Here is an 11,895-nt window from a genome sequence, read left to right as displayed (position 1 = left end):
TGTATAGCTTAGCATGTCCCTAATGAACCATAAATGCACTAATGCTTGAAACAAGCCAGATATGAATATAAAAAAGGGCTAAAATTACATTGAAGCCGTGCGGTAGTTACACTTCTTCAGAGTTCCAATATAAGCTACCTGGCCCACGTATTATCTGAGCATACAGGATTGTGTCCAGCATCGATCTCACACGGTGGTCTTCTTCAGTTTGGTGCTGACTACTATATACATACTTTACCCGCATCGAGAAAAGTAGGACCACTCTACATCCCATGCATATCTGACTGGGTATATCTCGGATTTACACTTAGTTCTATAATGCAGTGCACACAATCATTCACAGTTTCATCTCTACCACGTCTACAATATTGTTGCTCTGAACCAGAGGTTCTCAAACAGTGGGCCATAGCATTTTGTGGTGGGCAGAACACTTGGGCCATAGAGCTATTTGGAAAATTGTAGATTTATTAAAAGTTTAGTTATATTAGTTATGTTATTCTCTCAAAACATATATTCATATTGTTGAATTATATGTAGGCTACATCGAGCTTGATAGCTGATGAGGCGTAGTGACACCCACACGTACGAAGTCACAATGTACAAGCCATTTTCGGGATAGAGAGACGGTGTCTTTTGTCCCCCGGCTATGCCTATGATGACGACCGACGGCTTACAGCAATGAAAATAATTATGTTATAATGTAATAACTGGAAATTAGTGCTGAAGCAAACAACTATTCCAGCAATGTCGTGTGTCGTATTGTGATTTCATGGCTTACATTTTACGCGGCCAAAAAAGGTTGAGAACTCTTGCTCTAAATATGTCTTCTACTTATAAAACCAAAACATTCAAAGACCAGGTGTCACATTTCAATATCAAATCACCAACCTACAATGTGCTTACAGAATCATTGCCATTAGCAAACTTCTTGAACAAATGGAACATAATCAGCATGCCGCTGCCGTTGTGATCATTGGAGCGTAACTGATTAACCAATCAAGAGACGTGATTGCTAGTCAGATCGCTGGTACTCTCACTCTTCGGCAGCTACTTTCAAATGCTTTTCGGCGAATCCTGTGAGCTTCTTGCCGGTTCATGACGTTTTAATCAATGAATAATCTGTAGAATGACACACGGCTACGCATCATATTTGAGATTTTCCAAATTTTCGATAACTTTATTAAACATGTCTTGTGAAGGGAGAGCATCAGAAATTGCGCGTTTGACAATCAGATACCATTATGAAAACGTTCGAGCATCCTTGCTGCATGGTGGTGGTTATATTGAGTATTTAGGAATTATATATCAATGTAATATACTTTTAAATACGCTCACCTATCCAAAACTGTCCAAACATCATAGTTCAAGCGCGTTATCATCAAGAAGATGCCGAAAGCATTAATGGCAATATTCACCACAAAAGCATATTCGCACAGGTAGAATGGTATGTTTCCCCCGAGATACCGAGAAACGTCCCATCCCAAAATATTTTCCACCGCAAAGAAGAAAGTGAAAATAGCATCCTCATACTTTCCAAATTTTGAAGTGGAGATCCACGAGTAAGTGAACACCACGCCGGCAGAAATAGCGTAATCAATGTAGTTGCGGATGTTTGCCAAACATTGACTGGTTGATTCACAACAATTTCCATTGCCACAAACGAATTCAGCACAGAAAAATATGAATGAGACCATAAGCCAGTGTACTCCCAGGAAAGCAATAATCCACCAACCGATTTGTACTGTCATGTAAACCAACGCAAACATTCTTCCGACAAGCATAACGTATCTCAGTACCAATTCAACAGCCCTCTTCTCCCAAGAAACGTTCCGAGATTCATCAACCCGACAATAGCCATTGTTGGCTCTGTAGTAAAGTCCGCTGGACATAAATAGTGACCAGGCAGTGGAAATGTACAGATATCTTCTATCTCCGTGCGATTGCTCCTCGCTCACCGATATCGTGTACCCACTGAGCCAAAGTTGCGGCAGGGATACAAAAAGCTTTTCATACATCGCGAATACTTGAAATTTTTCATTTGAACCTTTGAGTCCATAGAGGTAAATGGACCCACAGCGTAAAAACAGTGTTCTCAGCCTATAAACCACAGAGATACATGCGAATACTAGAACAAGATTGCCACCACGGATATCCTCTTTGGTCCTCTGATAAATCGTAATAGAATTAATATCCATCCCAATACCGATGAATGACATGAGTATTGCCAGAATTGGTTGATTTTTGTTCTACTTTTGACGAATGACATCAGTATTGCAAGAATTGGTAGACTTTTGGTACACTTTTCCCAAGAAAAGCATTTTGTCTTCCTGGAAATCCGGATAATATTCGTCTTGATAGAATAATAAAAACTGAAAAAGACAGATTTCACGAAAGTTAGAAACTTTCTCTCCAAAACTCTAAATAATTCAGAGCGCTGTACATAATAAGTTCATGAATTCGGTAAGGATAGGAATAATTCCTTCCACAGTGAACAATCTTTGGGTGTTTGATATTTAAATTGCCGACACATCGATTCAATAGGAAACCCTTGAAATAATAACATAACGGGGATTGAGTTACATTGATTGATTCATGTTGAATTGCTAGATCACTTGACTTGCTTTAGGCAGGCAGCGTTTGTTACACGGCAATCACTTGATTACAGCCAGCCGCACAGGTATACTTCAGTGATTGTCTCGTTATACAGTTTTTCGGTTCATTATATAGTTGTACGCTCCAAATCAGATTCAGAAATGACATCCCGCATGATAAAGACTTTTTGACGGTTGTGCCTGCCGGAACTTTTTGTAAAATTATTATCCAAGTGAAAATACAAAAAACGAATTTCTTGATTAAATGTCTTCGACTTGGTCGCGGCATATCTGCAAACCTTATCTCGTTTCACTCAATTGTTCTCTGGCCTCGCAGGCTTTGACTCCTAAGTACTATAGGGTTGTTCAGATTTGAAAAATTGTGAGGAAACTTTGTTTGCCCAATTACAAATGATAGTTATAAGTATATAAAAACACGTTTACAAGCGATTTCAGTCACCTTCATTCTCATCTTCCTTACCCTCAAAGTCCCCGAAGATCCACAGGGCAATTCTCCTAACTATTGAATCTGAAGTGTTAACTTTGCCACCGGTTTACAGCTTTTGTGGCGTCATCAGTTGAAAACGGTCGTGTAGAGATGGGATGGGATAATGCAGTCCTATAAAGGCCATATGCATCACCGTTTTGCTCTGCACAACCTGTCTATCATGTTCACGGGAAGCATGTATTGGTTGCACGGCAGATATTTCCAGCTGGTTGTCAGTCAGACCATATTATTCGAAATAATGTAATGTAATGTCAGTAATACTTACGTCGACCTAAGATCATCTGTAAAATACAGAGTTATATTAGTTTATGGTAGACTACAATTTAGTTGAAGAATGTCTAAAACAATGCATCAACACAATGTTCAGCGCTTGCCTTATAGGTATTCTTGTCATATTTCATACTTATGCATGGGCAATCTCTTCAACAATTAAAAGAACAAAGTCCTGCGTTGTGGTGGTCTTGGGGCAATTCTCTTTTGGATATAGCAAATACTGTATAACCTGATTTACAATCAGTAACTTGGAGTGACTAATAGACTGACTGAGTCTGACCGGAAAGTGACCAGAGTATCAGACATTGAATCATGTTCACGGTGGGTCCCGCAAAACCCTTCTCCGCTTTGTTTCAAACATTCTTCTTCAACTAAATTGCAGTCTACCGTAGAATAAGATAACTCGGTGTTTTACAGATGTTTTTAAGTTGAGAAAAGTATTACTGACATTACATACCTTGGAATTATCCGGCTGAAAGCTAGCTGGAAATATCTGCATTTGTTCTCGACTTGCAACCCAACGGCGCTCCTTCAATGCACGATCCAAAACAAGCCGATGTCAACCGTGCCACCAATACATGCTTCCCGTGAACATGATAGACATGTTGTGCAGGGCAAAACAGAGATGCGCATGGCTTTTATAGGACTGTATTCAAGTACAATTTTAAAAACATTTCTTTTTACTGCAATATCCCATCTCTGCACGGCCGTTTTCAACTGATAACATCACACAGTTATAAAAATGGTTGCTGGTAACTTATACGCACAAGCTCGTCAACACGAGAAACTTGTAGAATCGGTATTTACGCATGTACTATGCATGTACTGCTCGTGCAGGGTGCGTACTATACACGGGCACAGGCTTTTTCCCAGAATCTACATGCCATTTTCAGGCTGCGCATCAGACATGGGGGTATATTACACATGGAAAATTAGGGTGATTAATTTAATTTTCCAATTCAAAAAATACATTTGTTGGCCGGCCTGTTTATTCTAAAATTCGGATTACAAATTTGACTGTCTTATCACACTTATTTCTGCGGTTAATTTCTATATCTTTTCACAATGCAGCCGACACGCACATCGTAAAGTTTGTGGTGCCTCTAATTCGCGACATGCTCGACAAAAACTACGACCTTCTGGGGCTCGGGGCCTTCTTGGACGACCTGCCCCCCACCAGTGGGAGCGCCACGTTTTTTGATGATTTTGTGGGATACTGCCAGTCCGCGGAGTGGACACTGTTTATCAGTAAGCATGTGAGTATATATTCATTATATAATCTTCTCTGAGGTTGCGTGCTCTACGGAGAATTTTCCCTAGAGAAATGCATTCATAGTTCTTGATAGCTTAAGGCTTAATCAGACCTCTGGCAGGGTTCTGGCAGGATTGCAAGATGATCTCTCAAAAATGATAACTGGAAAAATGTATTCAACTAAAATCTTGACCAGTTCTCTGTTAGGCGTTTATCTGGATTACGGAAGGTGTAGCGGATACTATAGCTGAAAAAATATATTAAGAAAATCTCCATGAGACCTATGATAGGTTTATGGCAGGATACCAAGATGTCTCAGAAATTATAGCAGGTAAAATGTAATCAAGAAAAACCTTTATCAACTCTCTGTTAGGTGTCTAGCTGCATTGCGAAAGATGTGACGACTATCATAACTGAAAAACTGTATCATGAAAAACTGGATCAGACCTCAAGCAGGATTCTAGCGGGATTGCGAAAGATGTTGCAGAATAGTCTTGAAATCAGTGGTTTTACTTGAAATTTGATTGAAATTAAAATTAATAATTTTCTATTTCATATGACTCATAAAAGGATTTTCGTCATTGCTAGACCTGTATTTAAGTGGAGGCCACAGAATTCCGGATTTGAATTTGACAATGTTAGGCCTACTCGTAACTGTTATATAGGATGAAATGATTGAGAATTATAATGTGCAGACGGTCATAATGTTGAATTAAAACCAGAAAAAATCCAGCCTTCCTTATAGATATAATTTATTACTTATTTTTGGGTCAACTTTTGGTTCAGGTACAGCACAAAGCGGCCCAGTACGAGGAGGACTCGTTCCGCGACTCGCACAACCTGATGACAAAATACTGGAGCGAGGTCATGGAGGACATTAACGTGTCTTGCCACAAGAGAGACAGAGAAGCAGGCGAGAGCAAGTTACGTTTCGGCGCTCAGGTGACCGCACAAGTCTGCCGTTTAGAATATCGATGAAATTGACGGAACAAATTTGTATTGTATCACAATCAGACATTAGGCGACCGTTAATGTTAATGCACTGCAATGAAAAATCACTGTTACAACACACACCAGATACTAGAGGTATATTATTCACCTTTCAGGCCAAAAAATGCATTGGTTTCATGAGGACTTCTATATATTAACGCAGCTCTCAAAATATTAAATATATAGCAATTCTGCGACACACCTGATATTTGGCGTATATTATACACTCTCGAAGCTTGTACAATGTGTTGTTTTTATGAAAGTAGCTTGCTGACAACACTGAAGTTGTGCTCACACAGCTGGTGACACACGGAGTTGCTTCATTCTGACAATGGCGTCTACATCACAATTTTTCATCATGCACTTCTTGATATAAGAACCATGCAATGCCCACACAGTCTTGCTTCAGTTAGGATATTGCAATACGTTGAACATAACACCATGTCACGACCAATTTGCTTTATTTGAATGTTCATGATTCACAATGGGCAGACAATGGGCCGTCTGCAACGGTAGGTCTATAAAGTACACTACAAGCTGTAAAATGTCAAATGATAAAGTTCCCTGACAGTGCAAAATATACGATACAAACGAAATGCAGGTTGTAAAAATATTTTGATTCTGTTTACAATTTTGACCTAATGTCAAAAAATTTTCCTAGTTATGAATTATAACACTGCAGTCATTCGACAAAGGGCATATATTATACACCCTCGGAGCCCTAATAGTTTGTGTGCTTTATATAGATTGAAACGCCATTTCGAAACAGACGTTCATGCGAAGAAGACAGACAATCGAAGAATATCAAGCAGCTGTCCAACCAGCACACTGCCGCTTTGAGACACTGGCGTGCCACGAAGAGATTTCTAACTAGCGGACGCGGTCCTTGGAGCAACAGGTTAGCGTACACAGCATGGCAGTGGCATATTTAAGAAGAGCTTAGCTAGAATTACGCCAACCAAGTCTTTGCTTACCGAGGGAATTCCTGTAGCCTACCATCTCGAAATAGTACATTGAATTTGGGCTCTCTCCTCGGTCCGATTATTCGAAATTTCATGCCATTGACGCCATATTTAGTGATACGATTGTTGATATACATTATACAATGTTCTTCCCAATTCTCCAATAGCTGTTGACTATTACCCCTGACGAGTGTCAGCCGATAATATTCGGTATCATTTTAATATGTATATACTATTCAATGGTATATTGAAGTTCTGTACCTCATATAAGATCTCGAGTGAAAAGTACGTGTTGTAGGCTTAGTTTCGCCTGAAAAGAACTGAAAACTGTGGGCTAGAACTGAAAGTCTAGTCTTAAATCATAACACGAGTAAGCAATAAATACTTGATTACTCTGAAATAGTAGAAGCCCTTCTGTGTATGCTTCTGATTTTGAGTAACGTTTTTCTTCCAGAAATCCAGAGGAAATGGCCTGGAAGCTGTCCAACGTGGAAAACTTTTCGAGGATGCGTTTGAAACTGACTGAAAACTACAGTTTCGACCCGCACACCGACGCCAGTAATCTCAGAGACAACGTGGAAATAGCAGTTCCGGCTAATCAGGTTTGTATTCATTTGAAGTCCCAAGCAGTCAACCGGGGCACACGATCTGAGATATAGCGGTAAACAGCTTTGTGCATAAGTGTGGCGATAATTTTCATAGTGCGTCATCACTTACGAAGGCCGACTACATAATATTCAAATGCAGCTAGGTTACGAAACCCCCAAAACACACCATCGGGCTACGGCACTGTTGACAGTGATGACTCTTGAGCCAGCAATGGCTGTGAGAAAATCACACAACAGTGGGGGCTTACCATCAAGTCGCAAGGTTCCGAGTCACAAGTCAATCTCACTTTTATAGTCATCACTCGAGTCAAGTCGAGTCATTTTCAATTCGCCGCCGAGTCAAGTCTAAGTCCAAATTGGTTATTAGAGGGTCGAGTCCGAGTCATAGTGTTTTGACTTGATTCCGAGTCATTATGACCGCTGTTCGGTTTTCAGTTGAATTCGGTTCAACCCACGTTTTTCAACTCTGCTCGAGTGATATCGAATGACTTGCATTCGTAATATAGTGAATTTCATCAGTTTCAACAGTTTCTGGCCCTATTTTCCAAGTGTCAGGACTGACAGACGAAATACCAATTATGTGGTGACTTTGCTACTCTTCGAAGTTACAATGAAATGTCTGTCTCGGCCGTCCTAGTCTCGAGTCATGTACAATGACTCGGGTGAAGTCGAGTCAGTAAAAAATTGCGAGTCAAGTCACGACTCGAGTCGTTACAACCCTGGTTACCATTTGTCTTCCTTTTGTAGGATTTGTCTTTCTTTCTGAAGAAATGTCCCACTTTTTAGATTAAAATTGCAAAAAAGACCACTAATCTTGCGAAATGTGCGCAGAATAAACCGTATTTCGGGAGCTTAGTCTGAAAAATGGCTTTTTTTTAGTTAGCCGTATGATATTAGCTTTATAAAATATAATATGGCCCGTTTACTTGTCAGCTATAATAACATTTGCAGCCTGTGTAAACTGTCCTTCATTACGGACCTCGAAATATGCCACGCGTTTGTAGTTGTTTGGCAACTGAATTTACTTTTGAATGCCAAACTAGAATAAGAACTGCTCACTGCTACTAATTTCAACTAACTAGGCGGGTAGTTTGTACAGATCTGCTCACAGCCATTTTTTTTATTGGTAATTCCCATTTCCAGGTAACGGCTGACGATGGAAAGCTGATCCCAGCATCTGCGGTGAAACGGGACGCCTCTAAAGCGTCAGGTCTGGAGGATGATTCTGTCGGTGATGACGATTGGAACACGCTGGCTTCCAGTGTCGGGTAAGCCACATTGCGGTCGGTTATGTTGAGTATATCTACTTTTATAAGCACTCGGGTAGTTTTTTCCGACTATGCTACCTCTAATGGTTACGAATATAGGCCACTTCATGACTTTAGACCAGACGCATAGCCAGCCTAAAGAAAAGGACGGAGATATGATACAACGGGGTGATAGACGGGGTGTTTTTAAAACAGACCATGTTCTAAATTCTAATAGATTTATCGGAATAAATGTATGTAGAAACGCCATTGCATCAAGGATCAGATAATCTTTCTTCTGTTAACGTCTCTATAAACATGCCTGTTGCGGTAAATTGAAATATAGATTTTATTCAGTTCAGTACTGATATGTAAATAATGACTTTATCACAAAGCAGGGGACACAAACAAATTTCGGTGCAGTTTTGATGACAGAATTTGGGGGCATAATCTAGTATGACGAATGCTTAATTATGAAGATTTAGGTTGTTAAGATTGTGTACAATATCGGCGCGAAGAAACAATGTAACAGTATGCCTTCAGAATAAGTGGTGAGCAGATTACTCTCTTCGAGAGAACAATATGGGATTTTACAAGGGGGGTACAGTGCAGCTTGGAAAGTAGTAGATGGTGTTTTGATTCCACCCACTGCTTTAGACTATTACAGTTTGCAGATTTTCTGGAAAAACTATGCCTAAAATACTTCCTTTCAACTTAAATAGCTACTTGTGCTTGTAATTTTGTGGAATTTTGCGTACGATTTCCATTAATGCTGGGTAGGGCTGTTAAAAATTACCTTTTTTTGGTTCTTGATAAAATTGTTAGGTTGCCTGAAAATACGCTGGACACCAATTTTGGCTCAATTTCGACCTATAGAAGCGTTGCTATATAAGAAAAATGTGTTGGATTTATTTAATAAAAATAATTTTTATTCAAATGTCACTGGCTACCCCCCTGAAATTGTTTGGCTGTCTGAAAAAAACCGATACACGACAAATTTGGCTCAATTCCAACCAGTAGAAGCGAGGTTATTGAGGTTAAAAATTGAGTATTTCAAATCATAGTATTTACGGTGGATGGATTTATAATGAATAATTGAAGAATTTACCACCGTAAATACTATTGTGTCCTACAATAACTTTGCTCCCACTGGTTGGAATCGAGGCAAAATTGGTGTGCAGCGTCTTTTTAGGCAAACTAACAATTTTATCAAGTAGCCAGTAAAGTTTGACTGCTGGAAATATTTTATAATGGTTTCATGTGGCTTTAAATAGCTCTTGTATTTGGCTAATTTTTAGATGATGTTTCCGAAAACATAATCAGTTTTATGTGTTACTACCCCCTATGAATTTCCTTTCCTTCGTTCAGCCCGGCGTCCGACGGTCACAGCCAGAAGGAAAAGATTATTTTCACAGCGGAATGCCATCTGGTCACGCTGATGGATTACATCGTCGGCAAACTGGAGATTTCAACCACACACGTTTATTTCTACGACAGCGCCGGCAGTAAGGATGACGGTATGATAACTATGTTGACTTATTCCCGTTACATACATAACGGCGATGAATCGTAATGGAAATGACATGACACTAAGTTTAGCCTGGAATACATGATGTGTGAAATTATGTATATGCATATGCAGTTTCACACATTGAGTCAAACGACTTAAACTGGAAGTATTTGAGGACTTGGAAGACTTAAAATCTCAGGATTAGATACAAGTTGACCTGACTCAGGTCGATGTGAAGTTATGGTTCAAAAATGTCTAGTCTTGATATCATCTTCATCAGCAAAAGTACATTATGTCGGTGTTATACCTATGAGATATAAATTCACGATTACGGTCACGCCGTAATTACCAGAGCTGTAATGACTCTAGTCATGACTCTACTTGACTCGACTCATTTTCTCAGAATACGGATATGACTCGACTCGAGTCGATCTGCGACTCGGACCAAGTCATATGACTTGAATCTCAGACGGCCAAGACCTACATTTCATTGTAATTTCTAAGAATAGTAAAGTAACCACACTCTTGGAATTTCGTCGTAGGCCCCGTAGGTACTGGTACTTGTAAAGGCGTCCAGAAACTGTTGAAAGTGAGGAAAATTATTATATTTTAAATGCGAACCTTTTGATATCACCGAAGGGAGTTTTAAAAAGTGGTTTTAACAAGAGTTTAACTCAAATCTGAGCCGTCAATGCAATAATTTGGACTCTAATTCGATATCATGACTCGCACTCTACTTGACTCGAGTCAAAGCAATGAAAGTGAGATTGACTTGTGACTCGGAGCCTTGTGACTTGGTTACAACCTTGGTAATTACCACCCGTGTATTTAAAAGGCTTTTGCTCGATTTTTCGTTTTTCCCACTCACCGTAAATACTATTATTAACTTCATTCACGCAGAATCGGGCCGTGATTTCAAATGGTCTCTGCAACACTTGCGTGAGGCACATTTCCGACGGTACAACCTGAGGCGCAGCGCGCTGGAGCTGTTTCTCGTGGACCAGTCCAATTACTTTGTCAATTTCACGGACATGAAACAGCGCAACGCAGCCTACAAGGCTCTGCTGTCTGTGAGGCCGCCGAACCTGTTGTACTTTGGCAGCAGGTCGCCGCAAGATCTGTTGAAGGTATGTTTTTAACTTCTAGATATTCAAGATTGGTATGTTTTCCTTCAGTATTATCAGCTATCTATACTTAGGTATAGAGATGGTGAAAGTAGTCATCGCTGATATACTTGCATTTTGGCCTTCTTGTGAATCGCTACTTCTACTTTATCTTGCGTGCTCCAATAAGTGGCATGTAGCAATTTCCAAGACATGAGTACAGTAAGCTTTGTAATCGTGAGGGCATTTGCTCTTATGTCGAAACTTTGGTAAATAACTTTCAAGCTAGAAAGTTTATAAATAAAAGAAAAGACATCCCCTCCATGCAAGCATTTTTGATGAAAAAATAGCAGATTTCAAGACTATTACAATTTGCTTACCATTCCGTGTCATAGCAAAGAGTGGCTTTACACCAGGAAATATTCGATCTCCAAACTGTGATTTTAGCTCGATATGTCACAATTTGTGGGTATCGTCTCACTAGTGTTAAAAGGTGTATTTCTGACCATACCGTGCACTTCTGACATGTGGTTTATGTTGTATTCAGGCGTCGGGGCTGACGCAGAAATGGGTACAGAGAGAGATAAGCAACTTCGACTATCTCATGCAATTGAATACTATCGCAGGAAGAACGTACAATGACCTCAGTCAATACCCTGTCGTGAGTATTTTTGGGGTTGTAAAATGTAGTCGTAACACCCTGCCTATAATTTACATTATGGCCTTGTGCCCAGAGAGGTAATTGCGGCTACACTGCAAAACTTTACTCAAATACACGAAGCATTTGGCTATTAACAGCCACATTAATATAGTTCTTATGTATGTAATGTGGAGTGAAACACGTTTCGTTT

At 39.8% G+C, this 11,895-nt stretch overlaps 1 protein-coding gene across 11 annotated transcripts in view; it reads left to right on the top strand.

The window, feature by feature from the left end:
- Positions 1 to 11,895, top strand: part of LOC145434647 (neurobeachin-like protein 1) — an 87,743-nt gene that overhangs the window by 56,334 nt on the left and 19,514 nt on the right. For all 11 annotated transcript variants that reach the window (XM_080312027.1, XM_080312036.1, XM_080312032.1 and 8 more), the window contains 8 exons: positions 4,444 to 4,628; positions 5,411 to 5,566; positions 6,361 to 6,512; positions 7,031 to 7,178; positions 8,328 to 8,452; positions 9,800 to 9,948; positions 10,842 to 11,068; positions 11,592 to 11,705. In XM_080312027.1, the coding sequence (XP_080168153.1) occupies positions 4,444 to 4,628; positions 5,411 to 5,566; positions 6,361 to 6,512; positions 7,031 to 7,178; positions 8,328 to 8,452; positions 9,800 to 9,948; positions 10,842 to 11,068; positions 11,592 to 11,705 (1,256 nt within the window). The remainder of the gene's footprint in view (positions 1 to 4,443; positions 4,629 to 5,410; positions 5,567 to 6,360; positions 6,513 to 7,030; positions 7,179 to 8,327; positions 8,453 to 9,799; positions 9,949 to 10,841; positions 11,069 to 11,591; positions 11,706 to 11,895) is intronic.

The sequence above is a fragment of the Botryllus schlosseri genome, chromosome 1 (assembly GCF_051294905.1).
Source record: "Botryllus schlosseri isolate E-star chromosome 1, Bs_hap1, whole genome shotgun sequence".
NCBI lineage: Eukaryota > Metazoa > Chordata > Ascidiacea > Stolidobranchia > Styelidae > Botryllus > Botryllus schlosseri.
Note: the sequence above shows the minus strand (reverse complement) of the source record. Positions and strands in the feature narration are given on the sequence as shown.